This window comes from Notechis scutatus, chromosome 6, assembly GCF_049901735.1.
Source record: "Notechis scutatus isolate UNSWTSFEM ecotype Mainland chromosome 6, rNotScu1.2, whole genome shotgun sequence".
NCBI classification, from domain to species: Eukaryota; Metazoa; Chordata; class Lepidosauria; order Squamata; family Elapidae; genus Notechis; species Notechis scutatus.
Window position 1 is genome coordinate 34844540 of NC_142014.1, and position 24519 is coordinate 34869058.

General features: G+C 35.5%; 1 protein-coding gene across 2 annotated transcripts in view; it reads left to right on the forward strand.

Moving 5' to 3' along the window:
- Positions 1-24519, forward strand: part of MON2 (MON2 regulator of endosome-to-Golgi trafficking) — a 69753-nt gene that overhangs the window by 21417 nt on the left and 23817 nt on the right. For both annotated transcript variants that reach the window (XM_026667804.2, XM_026667807.2), the window contains exons 7-23: positions 812-937; positions 1373-1567; positions 1965-2089; positions 2386-2525; positions 4111-4264; positions 7033-7268; positions 8615-8696; positions 12568-12749; positions 13247-13359; positions 16054-16158; positions 16526-16606; positions 16697-16770; positions 16963-17053; positions 19360-19461; positions 21728-21838; positions 23040-23215; positions 24317-24479. In XM_026667804.2, the coding sequence (XP_026523589.1) occupies positions 812-937; positions 1373-1567; positions 1965-2089; positions 2386-2525; positions 4111-4264; positions 7033-7268; positions 8615-8696; positions 12568-12749; positions 13247-13359; positions 16054-16158; positions 16526-16606; positions 16697-16770; positions 16963-17053; positions 19360-19461; positions 21728-21838; positions 23040-23215; positions 24317-24479 (2256 nt within the window). The remainder of the gene's footprint in view (positions 1-811; positions 938-1372; positions 1568-1964; positions 2090-2385; positions 2526-4110; positions 4265-7032; positions 7269-8614; positions 8697-12567; positions 12750-13246; positions 13360-16053; positions 16159-16525; positions 16607-16696; positions 16771-16962; positions 17054-19359; positions 19462-21727; positions 21839-23039; positions 23216-24316; positions 24480-24519) is intronic.

Below are 24519 nucleotides of genomic sequence, written 5' to 3' on the forward strand. Positions count from 1 at the left end.
TAAAGGCATTTTTATTACATTTATAATGGGATTGTTTTTAGTCATTTTGGCACTATAGACATCTTTAGGCTGATATTAACTACTCTCTTTTATTTTTCTTGATTTGAGGGAAACAAATTTATGACATTTGAATTGGCAACCAATTTTTAACCCATGGCTTCCTTGTTTACAAGGTGATTATAAGATATGAAAGGCAGATTATATGCTTTATAATCAGCATGAAATATTTTATAGAATTATCCACAGGCTCAGAATTATTATTGTAGATATCATAGTAAGTTTATTAACAAGTACATTTGTTTAGTCTGTCAGGTCCACCATCATGTCCTGCAGTTCTGTTGGAAGGGGATGGCATGCTTTGGATGCTTTCACTTTTGCCTGAATGCTTGGCAATTAGGGAGAGTGATTGTCTTTGGAGACAGGGCAGACTCCCTCCCAGCCAGTTTCAACCAAGGCTGTTGGGCCTTGAGAGTGACCTGTTATCTGTCTAGCACCTCAGCGTTCTCAAAACATCCTCTTGGCATTACATTGGCTGCCAGTGGTTTGGTCAAGAGGGTTGGGTTTGGGGAAATGAAAGAATTGCTTTATAGTTTGTGCAGGATCTTGAGATTCCTCATGACTTTATGCAACCGCTTTCTCTCATAAAAGTTATTTTGATTCAATTCAATAGATTGAAGAGTCTTACTTTCCTGAGGGAGGTCCTTACATAGTCATTCTTACCTCTTTAAAAGGAGTAGAACTGTATAGTTTTTCCAGGTTGATTACAGTAACAAAGATACAGGATAATTGTTTATTTGTTCGTTTGTTTTAGGATCTTTGTCAACTAGTTAATGCTGATGCCCCTTACTGGCTTGTAGGTATGACAGAAATGACTCGAACATTTGGTTTGGAGCTACTTGAATCAGTCCTCAATGATTTCCCACAAGTATTTTTACAGGTAACTTTTTTATTTATTAATTGTAGAAAGAAGCTGATAAGATTTCTGACATGTAAGTTTAACAGACTATATTTAGACGTAGAAATAGGAATAGGTTGGAAAAGATATTGAGCTGTTAGAAAGTATCTGTTAACATTCAAATATTGACAATCTTGATCATGTTTAGATAACCTAGTAAAAAAAAAGAAAATTAAACTTAACTTAATATCATTTGATTTCATTTTCTCCATTTTACCTATAACATTTTGTCAACCCAGAGTTGGTTAGATAAAATCATACATGTTTTGGTATACCTATGATTCTGAAGGTTAAAAAATATTGAAACATATGTATTTATGGCTGTTTCAGAATGTTAATATCAACATAGCATTCCTAAAGATTACTAGTGTTTTTTTCTACTAAAACGTATCATGTTAATGTTCTTTTTACTTTCAGAATCAAGAATTTAGTTTCCTCCTGAAAGAAAGAGTTTGTCCACTGGTGATTAAGCTCTTCTCACCAAATATCAAATTCAGACAAGGCTCTGGTACTTCATCTTCACCTGCACCAGTGGAAAAGCCTTATTTTCCTATTTGTATGCGCCTTTTAAGAGTTGTTTCTGTATTAATCAAACAATTCTATACTTTGTTGGTAAGAATGGAGTTTTAATATTAATATTTTAATATATTATTCAAATGATGTATCTTAAATATCTTGTGCACCGAAATGTGATACATGCTATTTTTGTTCTATATACTTGAAGTCACCCTGGGTAATTTTCAGTACAGCTCCATGAAAATCTACTTAGAAGTAAATTTCAGAAGGTTTTGTTATAGACCATTATATGTACAAATTAGAATAAAACTTTATGAACTTGAAAAATTGTATTCAATTATTTTCTAATTGTTTAGAAATGAGATTTCTTAATCATGCTTCCCATTAAAACTGAGGTTGTAGCTAAATGTAACATGTAAGTAACAATAACCTGTTGCACACATTACTTTAAATTAGAATTATTTGTCTCTCAACACGGTATTTTTTTGTTTAGGTAACTGAATGTGAAATCTTTCTGTCATTACTTGTAAAGTTTCTGGATTCAGATAAACCACAGTGGTTAAGAGCTGTTGCAGCAGAATCTATACACAGACTTTGTGTGCAACCACAACTGCTAAGGTAGAGGCTTTTCCTGAATTGATGTACTAAATTAAGTGATTTTTAAAAAATTAAATACTTATATATTTGGAGATATTCTAGAATCTTTGTTGGGTGTGCCAGAAAGTATTATGATGCGTGGATATTAAAATCTATTTTGAATTATTTAATTTAAAAGCTCTTCTATAAAACATGAGGTCTTTTCCTAATTTTAATAAATTGAAGGATAATTATTTTAAAATATGGGGTCACAAATTCTTTATTCAGTAGATGTTTGAAAATAAAAGTAACAATGGTTTTACTCATATTTTTACCAGGTCATTTTGTCAATCTTATGATATGAAGCAGCATTCTACCAAAGTATTCCGTGACATTGTGAATGCTTTGGGATCATTTATTCAATCATTGTTTCTTGTACCAAACACAGGAAGTGCCTCAGCTACAATAAACCAAACTGGTAAATGGAATGTATTGTTTTAAATTGTTTATTCAAGGACCAATCCTATTTCAGTATATTTTATTGTTATTATTATTTTATAATTCCTCTGCTATAACTTTTTTACTTCATTTACATTTTTGCACAAAGAAATTCATATTTGATGAGAGGTCTGTGATCTTTAGAATATGCTTTACATTTTTAGAACTCTGAAAAAATTCAGATAACTTATATCAGGGGTGTCAAACGATTTCATTGAGGGCTGCATCAGGGTTGTGGTTGACCTTGGGGGGCAGGGATTGTGGGGGCATGGACAGCTCATGTCAGGTGCCTATGGTGGCCCAGTTGGGGCTGGGGGGATCTTCAGCAGAGGAAGGCAACAGCAGCATGAGCACCAAAACTTTGTCCACCAGAGGAACTTCGCCATCCCTCAGGCCAGGCAGAGAATCCCCGGATGGCGGCACAGGCTGCCCGGAGCCCTGGGCAATGGAGGGCAAATGCCCAGCCTGGCTCTTGAGCTTGCAGGGCACCGGGACCCCACAGCCCAGACCAGCCCCACTTCCCCAAGGGGATGGCTGCACTTACCTCCTCCTCGAGGCTGCTGCTGCTATGCTTGCTCTCTATAGCCAGGTTGATCATGGTGTGTGAGGGAGGACAAGGTGTGTGGGTCAAAGGGAGGCCCACACCCTCTCCATGCAAGGAGATCCGGCTTTGTATCAAAGCATCCTCAGCTATAGGATGTAAGACTACCAGGAGAGGCAAGGGGATGGCGAAAGTTTAGCAGGGCTGTTGGTGGCCAAGTGCTAAAGTAGAACTTCCCTCAGAAGTCCTTTCTCCCTCTCATAATCTCCTTCTTTCCTACCTTCCTTCCTTCCCATTCCCATCTTCTTTCTTTCCTTCCTTCCTTTCCTTCCTTCCTTCACATTCCCATCTTCCTTCCTTCCTTACTTCTTCCCCCTTCCTCCTTATCTTCCCCTCCTCCTTTTTCCTTCTCTTCCTCCTCCCCCTTCCTCTTTCTATCCCTACCCATTTCCCTTCTTCCTTCCTTCGTTCTTCCCTCCCTCCCCTGCTTGTCACTCCCATCTGCTTCCTTCCTCTGTGTTCAGGAAGAGACGAGGGTAGGGGATTGGCAGTGCTGCCATAGGCTATGCCGCTGACAGCTGTGGCTTTCCCATGCGGGGGCAGTCCGGTGAAAGGAAAGCCTCGCAAGCTGTGAGGCCAGGCTGGCAAACAGAGCATGGAGGCTTGTAGCGGCTAACAAAGGCTGGAACGTAGTCAACCTTAGATTTGACCCACCCTGGAGGCAGTGAGGGGCTGCCCCCCGCCTCAGCAAAAGGGGAGCCTCATGGGCTGCGAGGCAGGGCATGGAGGCAGGTGTCGACCATCCAGGCCGGAACACGGTCCTTGTGTTTGACATGTCTGGCTTATATCAATAAATCAAACTTGTCACTGTTAAACTATTATCTAATTCAGCTCTGGGTCATGTCAGAATTATTTACATATTGCAGGACTACAAGAAGTGAAAATAGAATCATTAGTATTTTTCAGTCTTGTTTTACTGCATAACGCAATATATCACATTATTTTTTCTTATTTGTTTGTATAGGAGGCAATGTTCCTGGTGGTATAACCTCAACACAATCCAATCCTGGAATGATAAGTATTGGTGGAGGTGTGACTGTATTACCTGCTTTTGAATATAGAGGTACTTGGATACCTATCCTCAATATATCCGCACAGGGTAGTGCTAAAGCTACCTAGTAAGTTAAATAATTTATTTCTCTGTTTGTATAAACTTGTTTAATTCATCTTCTCAAAACTACGGAGTAAAATATCCTCCATACCCCCAGCACGTACACGTGCTATTTAGAGTAATCAAAAATTGGTAGTGATGATATCCCATTTTATTTTTTTAAAAAGTTTTTTTTAAAAAAATCGTACACTAAGTTGGTGTAAGGAGACACCAGCTAAAATTATTTGGAACTTTTATAAAAGAATAGAAAATGCTGTAATCCCCTCCTCCCCCAAACATCACTCTCCATTAGCTGAGATTAGCCCCATCTCTGTTAGTCTTTCAGAAAGCCTTAAAAATGTGGTTCTTTATCAATCCTGGGGATCCTATGGCAAGCTTTCAGAATGGCTGAATAAGGTTAAATGATGGTTGTCTTCCCATTGTCTTTTATGGTACTTTTATGTTTTATTACTTTATGGTTTTATTTTTGTTTTTATTTATGTCTTAAGTTTTTATATCAAGCATATAAATTGTTTTTAATTGTTATTTTGCTTATAAATCACAGAATCACTTGTGAGATGGAGCTATGTAAATTTGCTAAATAAGCAAATAAATTGAAGTAATTATTGCAACAGACAATATGAGTGACTACTTTATAAAAATCAGTTGTTGCTGAGAGAAACTTGCTGGCTCATAGTAAGTCAGCTGGCTTCTATCCCTAAGAGGACTAGAACATGGGTCTCCCTAGTCCTAGTCCATCACTTTAAACTACTAGATACAACTAGTTCTCTTTGTAATTTAAAATGTAATTTTTAATTACGGCCATTTATAATACAGATAGTCCTCAACTTATTCATTTAGTGACTGTTCAAAGTTAAAACAGCACTGAAGAAAGGACTTACGACCTTTCTTCACACTTACAACTGTTGTAGCATGCCATGATCACATGATCAGAATTCAGGCACTTAGCAACTGGCATATGTATTTATAACAGTTGCTCTGTCCCTGAGTCATGTAATCACCATTTCTAACCTTCCCAGCTGGCTTACAACAAGTAAAGTAAACGATTCAGTTAACAGCTATAGTGATTTGCTTAACTATGGCAAAAATAGTAAAATGAAGCACAACTCACTTAACTGTTTTATAAGGCAGTGAGAATTTTGGGCTCCGTTTGGTCATAAGTCAAGACTATCTGTAAAAACAAACTGTTTGGTTATATTTCGGCCTCCAATTAAATCAAGAAACTTCACTTTTGATGCAAATGAATATTGCAGTGCTAAACATATTGTATTTTTAGAATAAAAGATCAAATGATTGAATTAATAAATTGATATTATTATTTGATGGTTCAAATAATTAATTAAAATATAATTGAATGAAATAAAGTTAATTTTTAAATAAACATATAAGGTTTAGGTTTATTGAAATACTGTTGATATTTAGAATAGAAAAAAATTATATTGTTAATATTGAGCACCTTCTTCCATTTTGGGGGAAACTAACAAGCTCCCTGGTTTGGGAATTGACTTTGGGTTGATAAACATATAGGTAGTTCTTTCTTAATGATTGGCAACCATTTAAAGTTATGAAGGACCCCAATAAAGGATTTAGGATTGAAATTTGAAGTTCTAACATTTGCAGCCTACCCCCACCCCTCCCAGTTGTGTGATCACATTTTGGGTGCTCAACAACTACCCTGCATTTACAGTCATTTGTAGTGGCCCATGGTCACAGGAGTGCGATTTACATTTTTTGCTAGAAGCTGGCATTTACTTCTGGTTTCCAACAAAAAATACCCATTATAAACAATGGATTCAGTGGGTTCCTAATGACTTTCCCATTTGCTTAACTTCACAATTGCCACAAAAAATGTAACATTGTCATGTGATGACACATTTAACCATTCCAGGCTCAATTATGGCTGTAAATCAAAGGCAACCTATAAGAATAGAACTGAAGAGGAATGTAGAACTGTAACTGACTTTGATCTAGAGACTATTTTGGGATCTGTTTCATCACAGTGATGGCAGCAGATAAATATTTCCCTTCGCTGTTCTGTTTTCATAAAATTACGCAGATGGGTTGTTTTCAAGTGGTTAGCATCATGTTACATGTTGTTACTTGGTATTTTAATTGTATTTCTGTTATCTGTGTGTTTTTATTCATCCTTTACTTTTAGATTATTTCATTTTATTACATTTTAATTGTGGTTTTATTCTGTATGCCCTACAAACTAATGAAAGACCGGAACAAAAATGCAATAAATAACGCACGCTATTCTTATGGCATCAGACCTTTGCATCAGAATAGTATTTGAAAACTTTAGAGGCTAATCTTTTGACATACAAAGCATTAAATATTGATCTTATCTTATTTGGTTTAATCAGTCTAGAGTAGGGGTTCCCAACCCCTGGTCCGCAACCTGGTGCCAGGCCACAGCCTGTTGGAAACCAGTGCTCACAAGCAGCAGGCAAGTGCGCAAAGCTGCATTTGTGCAAGCGGTACACAGTGCTTGAAACCATCCCCTCTCCCCTGCCCTCCAGCCTCCACCTGTTTGCAGAGCCTTAAAGTTGGGGACCACTGCTGTAGAGAATTTCAATTTCCCTAAATCATCCAGTTTGAAAAATAACAATTTAACCAGTTTAATTTTCAACTGCCTTATTGACTTAGGTTAATATATTTTAGTTTTCTTTTGAGTATGGACATGCATGCTGGTCTTTTGCAGTAATGTAAATCTATTCATAAAATAGCATTTCCATATGATTGATTTTGGGTGGGTTTTTCTTCATATCTTAGTCTGGAAATGTTGGATAAAGTTGAGCCACCAACAATTCCCGAAGGCTATGCTATGTCAGTAGCATTCCATTGTTTGCTGGATCTTGTCCGTGGTATAACTAACATGATTGAAGAAGAATTGGGACATATTGAAATAGACAGTCAAGTATCAACAGTCGATGCACAGTCCTTACCGACACCATCTTCATACCGCCAGGATTTTCATTCAGCATTTGATCAAACTCACAAAGATACAGGTATATGATGATATCCAAAACTGGGTTGATAACAGGAAGAAGGCATTGAGGAGCTGATAGGATGTGTTTCTAAATCATCGATGCTTTCTATTCAGACCAAACTTTGTTGATTTAAAATATATTTATTTATTTGATAGTTTTTAAATATACAAAACTAGTTCTTTAGATTTTGTTTACTGAGTGTTTTTGAGTGCTGTTGAAATATTCCATTAGTTTTGCCCTTTAATCTGGTATGTATTATTTTACTTTAAAAATTCCATTCTATTACTAAACTTTGGACAGCCATATTTAATAACATTTTAGATTATTACAAGTTTGAATTAAAGATGTAATGGAATGTGGGACTAACCTTGGGAGATAGGAGGAGACACAGTCTAATGGTCAGATAGTAGATAGCTTAACCTGCAGAAGAAATAGGGATCTGGGAAGGATCTTCTCTAATTTCTTTGACTGTAGATATGAGCAGAGAGAGATGTACTTTTGAATTTGCAAGATTCTGTTACTGTCAAGTTGTAATAGTTAGAATAGTATTTCTGGGTATGCTTACCTGCATTACCTCATAAGATGACAATAGGTGAAGTATATTTCCCTTAAAGCACTGGACGGCAGATTAAAAATATGAAAATTTAAAATTTATTTTGGAATTGTATGTGCATCTTTGCATTAACAAATTACAGTGGAAACTCTGGTCACGACTCTAATCAGTTCCAGGACTTCGGTCACAACCCAATTTGCTCGTGACCAGAAGTGAGATTGATTGCACATATGCACACCAACAAATGGCATGGGAGAGGAAATCACTGTGGCAGGGGAAATCACCATGGCTGTGTTTGATCGCCACCCAAGGATGTGTGCACGACCAGAGTCAAACATTTTGTGGATTTTTTGGTTGGCACCCAATTTGGTTGTGGTCAGAAGCATTCATGACCCAAGGTTCCACTGTACTTAGTCTTCATTATTTGAATCAAGTACAGGCAGTCCCAGTTTACAATGGCAATTGGAACTGGAATTGTCATTACTAAACAATACAGTTATAAAGCATGCTATCCTGTGATTGTACCACTTTGTGATGGCAGTTCCAACAGTCCCAGCTTTGTTATTAAGGGCAAAGGTCATGCGGGTCTTTAAGCAAGCAGTTTACATGACCACAACTTGCAACTTCCTTTCAGCTTCCCCGTTGACTTTTCTTGTTGATAGCTGGCAAAAGGATGTCAGAAATTGTGATCACATGACTGTGAGACAGTGTACGTTTAAGTGAAAACAAAAATGCACCAAGAAATGTATTTTCTATAATTGATTTGCTAAGCATTATTTAATAGTATTGTAAATTTGTTTTTTTTTTTAAGATCACAGAGTTGTTTGGGAAGAAATGGTGAATGCATGTTGGTGTGGTCTTCTTGCTGCACTGTCTTTACTTCTGGATGCTAGGTATTGGATTGTTTTTAAATAGTTTAGTTTCATTTTTGAAAACTATGCTTTCTTACAGACAAGCTAAGATTTCATATAGCAAATTGCACATCAACTATGTATCTTATTTCTTAAGAACTAAAAGAGACAAAATTATAGAAAAATATTTATGGCCAAAAAGCTATAAAAAATTAGATATTGTTGCAATTTAACTGATCAGTTAAGCAAGACTAAGCTTTTCTCTTCTGTTCTTCTAGAGAATATATATATATATATATATATATATATATATATATATATATATATATATATATATATATATATATATATATATATATATAAAATGTTTTCTGAGGTTCTCGCGGTATTTGTATGTGGATCTTTGGTTATTCGGGTTTTCTCCCGCGTAAGATTGGAAGTATCTAGGCAACGTTTCAATGAAGTCTCATTCATCATCTTCAGGCTTGTGTCTTCAGCTCTGTGCTTCTCAGAGTGATCACAAAACCGAACACTTCAACAACAGAATAATCAGAGAAGCCATAGAGATAGAAAAACGCCCACACAGCATGAATAAAAGAGATGACACCTCCCGCCTACCAGCCATTTGGAAACCCACCCTCATGAACAGACAAGTACCTAACATGAAGAATGACACCAGACCCACACCCACCAGGGCCACACAAGATGCCACCACCACACTTCCACGTAAAAAGCAGACTCACACCCACACAGAAGATGAGACACGACCACGGACCAGAAGCCGCACTGCAGCTGCATCACTACCCACTTCAAACCCCTCCGAGCCATACATAAAGCGAACTGACCCCCACCATGAAGATGCGGCACAACCACGAACTCGAAGCCAAACAGCAAGATCACAGCTCACCAGCTCAAATCCCCCAGCAACTAAGACTAACCTGAGCACAACCAAGCCCCCACCTGAACAGAACACACCTCCAGCCAATCAGAACACGGCCAACCCCCAACCAATCAGAACACAGCCAAACCCCAACCAATGAGAGCACACCCCCACCCAATCAGAACACAGCCAAGCCCCCACCCAATCAAGTCACACCCCCACTAGCAGTTAAAAGGAAGAAGCAGCTGCAAGCACAGAGCGGAAGACACAAGCCTGAAGATGATGAATGAGACTTCATCGAAACGTTGCCTAGATACTTCCAATCTTACGCGGGAGAAAACCCGAATAACCAAAGATCCATATATATATTTATATTTATATTTATATTTAACATTGAACTATGGTGTCCATAAATATAGTTACATGAGATTTATCATTTTTGATACCAGGCAGATGATAGCAATAGCACTTACTTATATATCACTTCACAGTGCTTTATAGCCCTCTCTAAGCAGTTTACAATGTTAGCATATTGCCCCCCAACAATCTGGGTTCCCATTTTATTGACCTTGGAAAAATGGAAGGCTGAGTCAACCTTGAGCTGTTCAAAATCAAACTTCTGGAGTGAGCAATGAGTTAGCCTGCAGTATTGCATTAAAACTGTGATATCACCACAGCTGATAATATAACAATTGATTGAAATAAATGAATTATAGCATAAGACAGAGACCTCCACTGACTTCCATTAACTTTCAGATTTTCCTAGCTAGAATTATTACTTTTGAGAATTCTGTGAGATTGATCTTTCTATCTGTACAGCACCAACTAATATAAAGGATTGTGTTACTTTACTATAACACAAAGCTTTATTATACTTTATTTTTTGTAACCCAGTATGCAAAATGATTTTCTAGAAAGATTCTACCGTGTTTCTCATATAATAAGGCCGGGTCTTATTTATTTTTTTAGCCCCGAAAAAATGGCTAGGCCGTCTTTTCAGGGGTTACTTAATTCCCCCCCTTGCATCTTCGGGCGGGCGGGCAGTGATGGCTTGGATGTTGACCTCGGCGTTGGTGGGGCACTTCATATTGGGGTCAATGCAGGCAGCACCATATCTGGGTGTGCAATGAAAGTACTTCCTAACGGCAAGCTCCCCCCCCCCCACCATTCCCCCTATTTGGCATGTTTTAATATAGGCCTTAATTTGGGGGGGAGGGGCTTAATTTCATTTCATGCCTATAAAACATGCTGGGACTTCCTATTGGGGGAGGCCGTATTGTTGGAGAAACAGGGTACAACATGTACATCTTCAAAACATGTACATTTGAAAGATATTAATAAGCTCATATTATTAAAGGACTCTTTTAAATTTGTTTTGTGTCTTCAGAATTACCTTCCATGTCTTATGATACCTTGGTAAATTCTTACATAAATATTTTCTTTTTACACTGTGTGCACATTAGGCAAGTTGTATTTTGGAGGATTAATTTCATTATTGAATAACTACAGTGCTTTCGGTCAATCCAAAATGTTAATAAACCTCAAACTTGAATATTTAAAAAAGTAAAAGTGAGGTTTTGGTTTTCTTAGGAGAATATCTATGTGTGACAATTTTTGGGCAACTATTAGTGTGCAGCATTATTATGCAATTAAATAAAAAATGAAAAATTTGCCCATCTCACGCATTTATTTGCATCTGTTATAGTGAAAATAATAAACAACTAAAATGTACAAATAAGCATTTCTGACATTTCAAAAAAAATCAGTGACCCTTCTTTTCAAAAACAGTCTATCTTTCATTCATGGAGTCTTGTCAATTTCTTGATCTGTTGATGATCAACTTTTTGTGCAGCAGCAAGTATAGACTCCCAGACACTGTTCAGAGAAATGTGCTGTTTTCCTTCACCATAAATCTCCCATTTAAGAAGGGCCCACAAGTTCTCAATAGGGTTTAGGTCAGATGCGGAAGCGGGCCATGTCATTATTCTTTCATCTTTAAGGCCTTTACTGGCTAGCCACACAGTGGAGTACTTCTATGCATGCTATGGAGCATTGTCCTGCATAAAAATAATGGTCTTCTTGAAAGATGCAGGCTTTTTCTGTACTACTGCTTGATGAAAGTGTCTTCTAAAAACTGGCAGTAGGTTTGGGAGTTGATTTTGAGTCCATCTTCAACCTGAAAAGATCCAACTAGCTCATCTTTAATAATACCAACCCATTCCAGTACCCCACCTCCACCTTGCTGGCGTCTTAGTCAAAGTGGAATTCTGTCCTCATGACTGATCCAGCCCTGGGCCTATCTATCTGGTCCATCAAGAGTCACTCTCATTTTATCAGTCCATAAAACCTTTGAAAAATCTATCTTCAGATATTTCTTGTCGCAGTCTTGCTGTTTCAACTTACGTGTCTTGATCAGTGATGCTCGAGTTTCAGCCTTCCTTACCTTTGCCATGTCTCTGAGCACTGAACACCTTGTACTTCTGGGCTCTCCACGTAGGTTGCAGTTCTGGAATACTGGAGGATAATAGGTTCTTGGTAGCTTCATGTTTGATTCTTCTCAAATCTTTGGCAGTTAATGTGCATCTTTTCTCAACACGTTCCTGTGACCCTGTTGACCATTTGCAATTTCAAGAGTGCTACATACCTCTGAAAGACTTTTTACAATTTTTGACTTTTCATAATTAGTGAAATCTCTCTTTTTTGCCTCATTTTACCTGAGGAAAAGAAGCTGCCTAATAATTATGCACACCTTGATAAAGAGTGTTGATCTCCTTAGGCCATACCCTCCTTCGTTACACAAATACACATTACTTGATATGCTTATATCCACTAAGCATTCAAGTTTATACAGCTTGGAGGTGGAAAATATGAAAAAAATGATGATACTGTTAAAATACTCACTTGCCTAATAATTGTGCACACAGTGTATGTATTTTATTTCCAATTGAACAATATGGATATCTATGCTTTGTTTTTAATTGAAATAACTTTTAATATGTATGGATTATGTTAATGATTTCTGTACTATTTCAGTACCGATGAAGCTGCCACAGAAAATATTCTAAAAGCAGAGCTAACTATGGCTGCATTGTGTGGAAAATTAAGTCTTGTAACATCAAGAGATGCCTTTATTACTGCTATTTGCAAAGGTTCTTTGCCTCCTCACTATGCCTTGACAGTACTGAATACTACTAGTGCTGCCCTTTCCAGTAAATGTAAGGATATTATTTAGTCTTATTTTACATCATCTGAATGCAAAAATGCTCTGCAATTTTGACAGAATGTAGTTTTCTTAATATATATTAGACACAAGTACTTATCAGAATTTCGTGGATCTGTGGAACTGTAAGAAGTGAATGATAATTTAATATAAAGAAATATATATGGCCAGATTCTGAAAGCCCGTCAGTTTTTTCTTCATTGGTTGAATGTTATTAATAGACCATAGAAATTACAAACTTCCATGTGCCTATGAAGACTTTCATTGCTGTTTTGGATGCACAGCATCATTTTAGACGTGAAGGCTACATTAAAATATCTCTATTAGTAGCAAACTGATTTTTTACGGATTTTTAAAAATGTATTACTAATAGTTTGTTATAACTATGAGTAATAGATTTAATAAATATTTTTATGTATGTATATGGGTATATTTGAATTAAAAATATAATATTAATGAATGTTCATATCTAAATATTGTTTTGCTTTCCAGCATATTCTATTCAAGGTCAAAATGTGCAAATGATCAGTCCCTCAAGTGAATCTCATCAGCAAGTTGTAGCAGTGGGGCAACCACTGGCTCTCCAACCACAGGGAACAGTAATGGTAAAATACAGTTTGTAAATATTTGTTTTCTGCTTCATTATTACCTATCTCTCTTCTTTTTATTTCCCCCATCACTATTAAGCCATGCTAAACTCAGTAAACTCACATATATTTTCATTAACTGGAAAGCTTCCTAATGTCTTGTGCTAATTATTTATTTAGTCTTTTTATTACACTTTTTATTGCACTATTACAGTTTTAAAAAGGATGGGACTTCTATTATAGCATAGTGAAAAGAACGGAACAAAAAAGTACAAATTAAATCACATAAAAAGCCCATTAGATCAAGAGAGGGAGCTCATGCTAACTACCATTATATTTAAGTGATGTATTCACTGAGGAACAGTATAGATAGCTCCCATTTTAATCTCTCCTGTCTAAAGTTATATAGCATATTTGATCTAGATTCATAATCCTAACAATGGTACATGAAGCAAGCATTATGATTTATTCAGTAACTCTGATTAAATATATCTTGGTTTAATACATTACATGAGCCAAATTTTCACAGCATATTCTAGTTATAAGAGGAAGTATGTTCATTATCAACGTAACCTGCAGTTATTTTCAGATTCATCATTTACAGCTTTTGCTTGAATGATATTTACTTACCTATGTAAAAGAAAGTAAAATAGCCTTGCAGCTGGGGACTAAATCTTCCTAAGCTTTCTTCTGTCTTCATGGCACCATTCTAGTTTCAGTTGTATGGCTATTGTAGAATGTAATCTGATTTAGAAATTATTTAAAATTAGATGATGGCTTGTAAATTTAGACTTCCTTTGTGTTTGTCAACTGTTCTTCCTCTTTACCATTTTCCTGCAAGCTTTATTTATTTTATATTTCATATTTCTTAACCACCCATCTCCCTCGGAGAGGGCTTTGGGCGGTGATTTCCGTCAGTTTTCATTTTTCGCCAAACTACTAAGAGGAACAACAATCCAGCAGAAGCAAAATTTGCATCAGCTCTTCTCCCTTCCTTTCCTGCCTGTTCCCCGCATGCAGAGAAGGGGGAACCCACCTACTCACCTGCATACTCAGGTATCCTGCCAGCCACCATTTTGGATGCGGACTAGGGAGCCACTGTGCAGGTCTTGGTATTTCATTGTCACAGTGGGTTTCTGATTTGGGTCATCCCTGCCCTGATATAAACAGGAAGTCCTTTAAACAGATACACTATTCTTATCTGTCTCATGTTTGATGAGCAGCTTTTTGAGTAATTGAAGTTCATAGTATTTTACATTCTTTTCCATTTAAAAAAAAGTTTCTCCGTATACTTTTAAGAATTTTTTAAGGATAAGTCACTACCTTTTTACTTTTTACTTTTTCTTGCTTTTTGGAGGAATCTTATCTTGGCAGAGGGATTCTTTATAAAAGTTTACAATACTTTTCCAGTATTCAGTAACTAGGTTACTGTGTCTGCTCCCTTTATATTGGTAACCTATCAGCTGTTCTAGATATGGAGTTCCTTTTACTTTTATTTTTCTATTATAGTAATAGTACCTTTAACTAATTAAGATATTTAATATTGTACTTTATGGCTTCTGCTTTGTTCCTGTGATGCATGAGCTACATCTTTTCATGTTTTATTTAATGTCATCTCATTCTCAATTACAATTGTGAATTTATGGTCTGAATATCTGATCTAGTGAGATCTTCAAGCTTTATATTTCACCTTGCAGTAAATTGAGAAAGGGTTTGGTTATTCAATTCTTAATCTTTGTTATTTTTTAAAAAAACCACTAAAGGGATAATATTAATGAACTTGAATGAACGGTGTACAATGAGTTTTGTTTGTAGATATTGTTGCTACTTGTCATTTATAAATATAAATTAGTTCTATCCTGGAATGAATCTGAAAATACTAATTGCAGGAGAACACTACAGGTAGTCCTTGCTTTATGACTGTTCATTCAGCAACCATTCAAAATTATGACAGTGCTGAAAGAAGGAATTTGTGACTATGCCCAAAGCCATTGCAGTGTCCCCACAGTCACATGATTGCGATCTGGGTTCTTGGCAACTTGTTCTTACAATAGTTTGCCAATCCAAATGTGAGCATCATTTGAAATCTTCCCTTGCTAGCTTCTTCAGAGAGCCAAAAGTCAGTAAAGAAAGTTACAAGCTGCCACCGCCTGCTGACAGGACTCCATCTGGTTTTTAGGGTCTGGCTGAAAAAGGTCCATTGGCACCCATTCTCCAAGAGAGTGGAAGACTTACCGGCCAAATTGATTTTGCCCTGTGCAGGGCAGAGTTCCTCCACCAAGCAGCCCAGTCACTCTCAAAGATGTTGGCTGAAAAAGTCTGTTAAAAGCCAAGTAGAACACACTTTAAATACCGTTGTATCAAAAGAAGCATGTATATTTTGGGTTCTCTCTTTTCTGCTTTAGTTTTATTTGTACAAGCTTGTACTAATATTTGTTTGTAAAGTAAAATGTTTGAATATTTGATCAAATTAAAAGGCTTCCCTCTGCCATAATGAATAAGGATTATGTCAGATGTTGTCACTGAAATCCAGGGTAAAATACCCCTTACATACAAGCATCAGTTATAGAAAAATCTAAGAATAAATTGGTGTAATGGGTTGTTTTTTTTAAATGATTATATTTTTCATTAATATTGTTGAAACAGTTTTTCACTTATAAAACATTTTTAGGTTACATCTATAAAATGCTAACTGTTTAAATTTTCTTTTAGCTTACATCTAAGAATATACAATGCATGAGAACGTTACTTAGCTTGGCTCATTGTCACGGAGCCGTCCTTGGTACATCATGGCAACTTGTCTTAGCTACACTCCAGGTGAATTTAAATTTTTTCATAAAAATTGATGTATCATTTTCAGTGGTTGAGCAATGAAATTTCTCATTTGCTAAAAATAAGATCTATTCAATTTGCCAGACTGCTATTGTTATATGACAGTCACCTTGACTTTGGGTATCCATATATGCATGAAATCCTACCATGCATGAAACCACATGTTCTAATCCTATTCAACATCATGGATGGAATGATTATACAGAGCTATAATGATATTTTGCTATTTAGTCTAAGCTTTTAAATTGTGATAAGAACTTTGCACACTTTGTCACAGAAGAACATATTTACAAAGGTGTTTCAAATTTTAAAGTGTGTGGTTTTTTTTGTTTTTGTTTTTTTTGCATTTTAGCATCTTGTATGGATTCTTGGTTTAAAACCAGGCATTGGAGGTGCTTTAAAGCCTGGAAGAGCTGTAGAAGGACCTAGCACAGTAAGATATATATTACTTTATTGAATAGAATGGTATCATATCATATGTTTTTACTATACATTTACCAAATTTTGAAATTATTTCTTTTAGGTTCTAACTACGGCTGTTATGACTGATTTGCCAATTATCTCCAACATTCTTTCCAGACTTTTTGAAAGTTCACAGTAAGAAAATGACTTTGCAAATAAATGTTAGAATACACAGTTATAAAAGTCTGTCTCTAACTATCTATTACTCTTTTTATCATTTTAACCACTTTTATTTGTTGCAAACAGCCCCACTTTGGGGTTCTTTTTTCTTATTCATTTTGAAATAGTTTTAATACTTGATTTCTCGCCTCCATTCCTTCCTCACAGATATCTGGATGATGTTTCATTACATCATTTAATAAATGCACTTTGTTCATTGTCTCTGGAAGCCATGGATATGGCCTATGGAAATAATAAGGTACAATATGTTTAAGTTTTTTGTATAAATCAACCAGATTCATTCAGTTAAGTTTACATATGAATTATATGAACATGAATTATATAAACATTATTTATAAAAAGTATCCCATATGGTCCTTTTAGTGCAAACATCAGATATTCTATTAATTATGTGTCATCAAATTGGTGTTGACTCTTATCAACCACATAGATTTTCTCTGTGATGATCTGTCCCTAATCTGGTCCTTCAGGTTTTTGAACAGTGCAGCCATCCCCACTGGCCTTCCATCTTGCTGCCTTGTCTCTTTTCTCTTTGCCAGCTTTATAGCCTTCTCTAGAGAGCTAAGTCTTCGCATAATGTGTCCAAAATAGGATAATTTGAGCCTCGATATTTGTGCTTTGAGATAAAACTTTGAGATTATTTATTTGATTAATCATTGTTTTCCTGGTTGGCCATGATATTCTCATGAAACTTCTCCAACACCGAAGTTCAAAAGCATTAGTACTTTTTCTGTTCTGCTGCTTCAAAGTCAAGCTTTTGCTTCCATACAGCATCACATGGAGTACCATGGCTTGCACTATTCTGATCTTCATAAGTGTAGGTATATAAACAGCATCTGAACATTTTTTCAAGGTCTTCATGACTACGAAGTGCTATTCCATAATGTATATCGTGTCTGGGGGGTTATGTTGATGGTGGATCCCAAAAGGCTGAAGCTGTTTACCACTTTAGTATCTTCGTTGTCAGTTTTAAGGCTCTTGTACATGTTATCATGAATTTGATCTTCTTTATATTTAATTCTAGTGCCATTTTCCACTGTGTTCTTTGACTTCTATTTTGCAGCTTGTTGATCCTATGCATTTGTGGGTATCAGAGTAGTGCCCTCAGCATAGTATAGGTTATATTCATAAATATAATTCATATGGCCTCTCATCTCACAGAATGTGACTCTGGGTTGCGTACAATAAAATCGTAAAATAAAAGTACTAAAGCAGAATGCCATTAAAAACATTTAAAAGGCTAAGCAAGAACATTAGACATGGAGATATAGAGCCACCATTCCTTTGAGTCTCCCAGGCTTGTTGACACTGCCAAATTTTGCAGGATTTCTGGAAGGATGGAATGAAAATGGTAGATCCCATTGCAGGGAAGAAATGATGTTCCACAGAGAAAGTGCCATGGCAGAAAATCCTTTATAGAGAATCCTTTGTAGATAGAACCCACAACTATAGATGTTTCTTCCTCCAGTTTTTAAAGCAGACACTATTTCTTCAAATGTATCTTCCCTTGATATGTATTTCAGCAAATGGTTTAAATATGAAAGTGGAAAATATACAACCTTGTCTCAGTAGTTTGCCAGTCTGAAGACAGTCAATTTCACGATGTTCATGTTCAGTTTGTACTATGGCTTGACTTGTATAAAGGTTTTGCATGACAGCAAAGCAGTTTTCTGGGATTCCCATTTTTCTAAGCACATTCCACAGCTTGACATGATCAACAGCATCAGTGGCTTTTCTATGAAGCACATAGTGACTTTTGTTGTTATTCTTTGGCTTTCTCAATTATTCAGCATACATCAGCAGTAAAACAGTTTTATGTAACATGATGTATTAATTAATTTACATACCCATTTTAGTCTTTTACCCCTGTATCCAACTCCTTTCTTGATATTCCTTAATTAAGTACAATTGTTCATAATTATGCATTTAGTTCAAATATAGAAGCAATTGTAAAGAGGATGGGAAAAGTTAATATCTTAAATTAAAGCTTGAACTTGATTTATAATCCTAGCTTGTTACACAATTTGTAAATATCATCTTTGTGGCAGAAAAGGGAAAAGTAAAGACCACAGGGAAAGTTTTGTGTGCAGAATTTAATTTATTATACTAAGTTCTGATCAATGAATTCCAAAAATATGCATGTATGCATACTTATGGTCCCTCGGTAAGCTAAGGGTATAAATAAATTTGAATTGTATAGGTATTGGTCATTTAATAAGAATACTTCAATGTCCTCATCATGAGGAGATTTATTAAACTAAAAATGAAATGAATTGATCTCCCATGTATGTATAGTTGGTATTTTAAAAGTATATGTGAAACAGAACCAGCCTCTGTATTCTAACAAATATATACTTCAACTTCATATGAACAGTTGATATATGAATTTTATCATAGTGGATAAAGGATTATAATCCACAACTAAAAATTAAACTGCTATATCAACAAACCTTGAAGATAACACTTTATATCACTGTTCTTCAGTACAGTAACTCAATGTATGAGCTGGTGAATGAAATCTTTTTAAATACCATTTGCATTTAGGAACCATCATTGTTTGCTGTTGCTAAATTGTTAGAAACAGGACTGGTTAACATGCATAGGATTGAAATTCTGTGGAGACCACTGACTGGTCATCTTTTAGAGGTAACGAATCATTTTACAATCTTCTATCAGTATTTTATGTTTGAAAAATCTTAGTAGCTTAATACTTAGAAGCAAGTAATGTTTAATATTAGTTGCTTTCCTGTTCCTATTTTGTTTTTTTTTCTTTATTAACTGTAGAGTCATGGAATTAAAAGGGCTAATTAGACTATTGAATCCAACTCCCTGCTTAATGTGTACTATGTGAATTCTGTACCTGTGTGGATTGGGAAAATATCAGATTAAGAAGAAAGTCATTTTTCCCACATGAACACCATAATTGTTTCAGAAAATGCATAGTCAATAACTTGTAAATAAATAAACCATACAGTTGTATACTAGCAGATAAAACAATTGATGTATCCTTTGTAGTTTTTTTGGCAGCAGTATGGAACAATATTTTTTTCTTTTCCTTTAAAATAAGGAACAAAACAAAATGGTTTTTTCTAACATTCTAATTAGCTTAAAAACCTGGGATTTTTTTGACATCTCTTATCCAAATACTAACCAGGTAGGTTTTTTTAATATTGGTATAGGTAAAAAGTAACATGATTGTCAGTTGGGCTATTATTGTACATAATTTAAATCAGGATAATGCTGCCCAAAATACTATATTGCAAATTAAAATTATAATTCTGAGCTGAAAAGCAGAATAGATATTCTTGGATTGTATACAATGTAATGTTTTAGCTATCTACAAAAGGGTATATTGTATACATGTGCTGCTTATGCTTCTTACCTCAGAAAAATTGCTACAGCTGAATTGTTTTCCTTTACATAAATTTATAAATTTTATATTAGAAACTTTAAGTTTTTAATAAATATGCTTAAGGAGTACTAATCTTTCAAAACAGAGGTGTTTTTTTCCTATCAAAGAGAAGTGCTTATGCATGACCATACATATCCCTGCAGATACAATCAAAACCAGATTCCAAAAGCAGCTATGTTGCCCTGTGTTGCAGCTGCTTAATTGATACAGAGTTCTGTTTTGTAGTTCTTTCTGCTTTTTGTAATACATACCTTTCAAAGGATTTACAGAGCCCCAAAAGTTCTATAGCTAGAAATATTACCAAGATTTGGGGTGCTACAAGTATAATATTAAATATTAATGCTTGAAAATTTACAAATTCATATTGATCAGAAATGCAGTGATTCAGCTTAGCAGACGTGGAAATCCAGGTAGCCCTTCAATGTTGCTAAATTTCAGTTCAAGCCAACATTGCCAATTATGAGATATAATAGCAGTAATAACATTGGAATATAGATGTTCCACACCTCATTGTCAGATCTTTTTTCATTTTTACTATGCATTTTTCTCTTCATAAAATTAATAGAAAAATTATATTTTTTGCATTGATATATCATTAAAATAATTTACTTCTAGGCTGGCAAACTCAGGAAGTGGGGGAGTAGTAGAATTCAGTTTGAAAAATAGGTCAGTTCCATATTTTAAACTACAATGCTACACCAATATTTTGTATTGTTATTTACTATTTATATGCTGATAATAAATGATATTATCTTCCTCAGTTTCATTTTTTAACAAATATGGGGAATAGGTTAGAGTTGGCAGCTATCACAATTCATTGCAACATGACTGAACCAATATTTCAATTCAGATCTTTCCAGGCAAGGCTGACATTTCAACCATTATATTACTTCTGGAAATGTTATGCATCAGATATGAATGCATATATGATATAAAGCTTAGTTTTGTTATTCTAATATTTATTGCTTGAATTGCCTTAGATTCATATTTTTTATTTTTCCCTTTTCCTTTATTGCTTCCTAATTTTTTTAATTCAGAAGGTAAGCATGCCTTGCAAGTATGTCTTACTTATTTACTATCTGATCTTTTCCTAATGTAGAATTATCACATTCTGATGTTGGAAAATGATATATAAAACCAAACTGAGATTTCAAAGAGATGAATTCTAATATAAGCAGAATTAGCATTTTAGAAGTTAGGATGGCACAACACATAAATCTACAACCATGCAAATCATCAGAATTGGGTAGAGGCTATAGTAAAATATGAAAAATATAAAGGTATTATTCACTGATAAATATGCTCTTAATTTACCATATTTAATTTTTGAAAATAAATACAAAACATTTTGCTTCTAATAATGCAACAACTGCTTTGCTTATGTATAAACAGAGTGGTTTATAATTATCAGCATAGACATTAATATTCTTAACAATGATTTTATAGACTGAAAAGCAATACAGAGTGCTGCATATTTATTAATGGGCATTTTGACTGTAGGTCTGCCAACATCCAAACTCAAGGATGAGGGAATGGGGAGCAGAAGCTTTAACTTCTCTCATCAAAGCTGGATTGACATTTAACCATGACCCTTTGCTCTCTCAGAACCAGGTAAATTAGCGTGCTAGAAAATAATTAGTTTAATTGATAATGATGTTGAGTAAGAAGCGAAATTGTTTTTTGCAATTATATTCAAATTTAGTTATAAATAGAGTAGAACTAGAATTTCAATGCCATGTTATTTGATTATAATGTTGTTCTGCTAATCAGTGGGTTTCCTAGGAAATTATCTGCTTATTGGACTGAATAATGGTACACTGATGAATAGTCTTTTCTAAAGAAAACCCCATTTAGTTGACAGAGGATTGCAGCCCAGATAGAATAAAAATGCATTACGAGCAAGTTATGGCATATACAATACATATCATGGCATTAATTTACTAGTGATTATATTGTTACCAGATATGTACAGTGTTGGCAAACCTTTTCGGCACCAAGTGCTGAAACGGGAGCGTACACATGCACAGGGAGCACCAGAAATCAGAAGAGCAGCTCCCCGGTGTGCAGGAGTGCCGGAAACCAGTAGTGTAGCTCCCTGATGTGCATGCACACTGGGAAGCTGAGTGTTGTGCATGCCAGCCACCTAGTCTTCCAGTTTCTGGCATGCAAGTACTCACAAAGACCATCTGGCCTGCACACACCGGAACCCAGAAAAGCAACAGGCGACGGCTGGCATGCCTGGAGAGATGGTTCTGCATGCCACTTCCGGCACGAGTACCATAGGTTCGCCATCACAGTGTTAGAAGATGTGGCCCTATATGTTAATATGATAAGAGGGGAGTTTAAAATGTCTTAAAGCTATAAATTATAGTCTATAATTTAGAGGTATGAAGTCTGCCCATTTATATGATAAAGTCCCCTTAAATAAAACTGATAGTTATAGAATAGTGAACAAGGTTGGGTGTAAATCAGTCTTGTCATTAGTACAGTAAGTAACTTTTCTGCACTTGTTTGTTTTCAATCCCAAGGAAAGCATCTTTCCTACACTTAGAAGTGGTATAGTCACATTTGTTTATATCTGCTAGTATTTCTAAGAATAGGACTACTGGCAGCAGGTTAATCACAAAATTATGATGGTAGAGAATTTGGTTTTGATCACTCATGAGACAGTTGGAACATTATTTTATGTTGTTTCTAATTTTAAGTTATGTTACAGAAGATGTTTGCAACTGATGATGGTAACTATCTTACCATTTCTAGTTATTTTGTTACTTTCTTTGAATGAATAATATTTTCATTTCTTTTTTTCCAGAGGCTTCAGCTGTTGTTACTAAACCCACTGAAAGAGCTGTCAAATATCAGTCACCCTGATATTAGACTCAAGCAATTGGAATGTGTTTTACAGATTTTGCAAAGCCAAGGGGACAGTCTAGGGCCTGGATGGCCCTTGGTGCTTGGAGTTATGGGAGCAATTAGAAGTGATCAGGGGTAAGTGTATTTTATTTATCTATTTTATTTAAAATACTTACATGGCTGGTCATCTTATCTGCCACACTTCTAGTAGGGTACCACCAATAACTAAAATCAAAGATGGTAAAATTGGAGGCTGACATTTCAACCAACACAGTCCAGTACACTAAATACAATCCCTAGGCTTTAACCTTTACCTCTATAGGACAGGACATAGTAATATATTACAACTGAGGGTGAACTTCTTAATAATTAATGGTGAAATTATTAATATTTATGAAATTACTAATGGGTAACCATGATCTGTCTAATTTTACAGACCATATAGCAAAACCTAACTATGTTCAAAGAAACTGCATTATACTGATCCAATAGTACTTGTACATAAAAAGGATCAGAATTAGTGGGATATTTTGTGTTAAGTAAAACATTAAGATGAGTCCTTGAGTCCTTATAGAGGGTGCAATACAGCAAGATGTGGTTTCAATGATTCACTTGTCCACAAGGGCACAGTCTCAACCCATATGGAACTTTTTTGTATCAACTCAGCCCTCCGTAACTGCTATGGGCAGAGCATCAGATCTAGCTAGAGTTAATGCCCTCCAAAATTTAGGAGATACATGTCTCACTGGTTTGTGAAGGGGGGACTATCTGCTCAAGAAAACATTCTTGGAAAAAGCAGACAACTCCTGTTGGACATTGTAATCTTTAATACTATGTTTAGATGCATTAAATACACATTCACAGTCCATCATTAGAAATTCCTCCTTGGAGAGGCCAAGATTTTAGAGTTTTAATTAAATAGTCTTAATCCATGTTGATTAACCTCCATAAAGAGATGGCTCGAACCTATAGGGAAGAACAGTAGTTTCAGCCGGTGTATTATAATGCAAACCCATGCACTTCTTTCAACCTTTATACATTTAAATAAAAAAATAAATAAACAAATGTGATCATGTGACCATGGGGGAATCAGGAGTTGTAACTTCAAAGATAGGTCACAGGTAGCTTTCTTTAAATCCATCACAACTTCAAATGGTCATTAAACAACTGATCATAAGTTGAGGACCACCTGTTTCATAATTCTTATTTATAAATAAGTATTGATTTTGTTAATAGAGAATCTCTAATCCGGACTGCATTCCAGTGTCTCCAGTTGGTTGTGACTGACTTTTTGCCAACAATGCCATGTACTTGCCTACAGATTGTAGTAGATGTCGCTGGAAGTTTTGGACTTCACAACCAAGAACTAAACATCAGTTTAACATCAATTGGTCTTTTGGTGAGGCTTAATTTATTCTATTATTTTTACCCCCTAAATA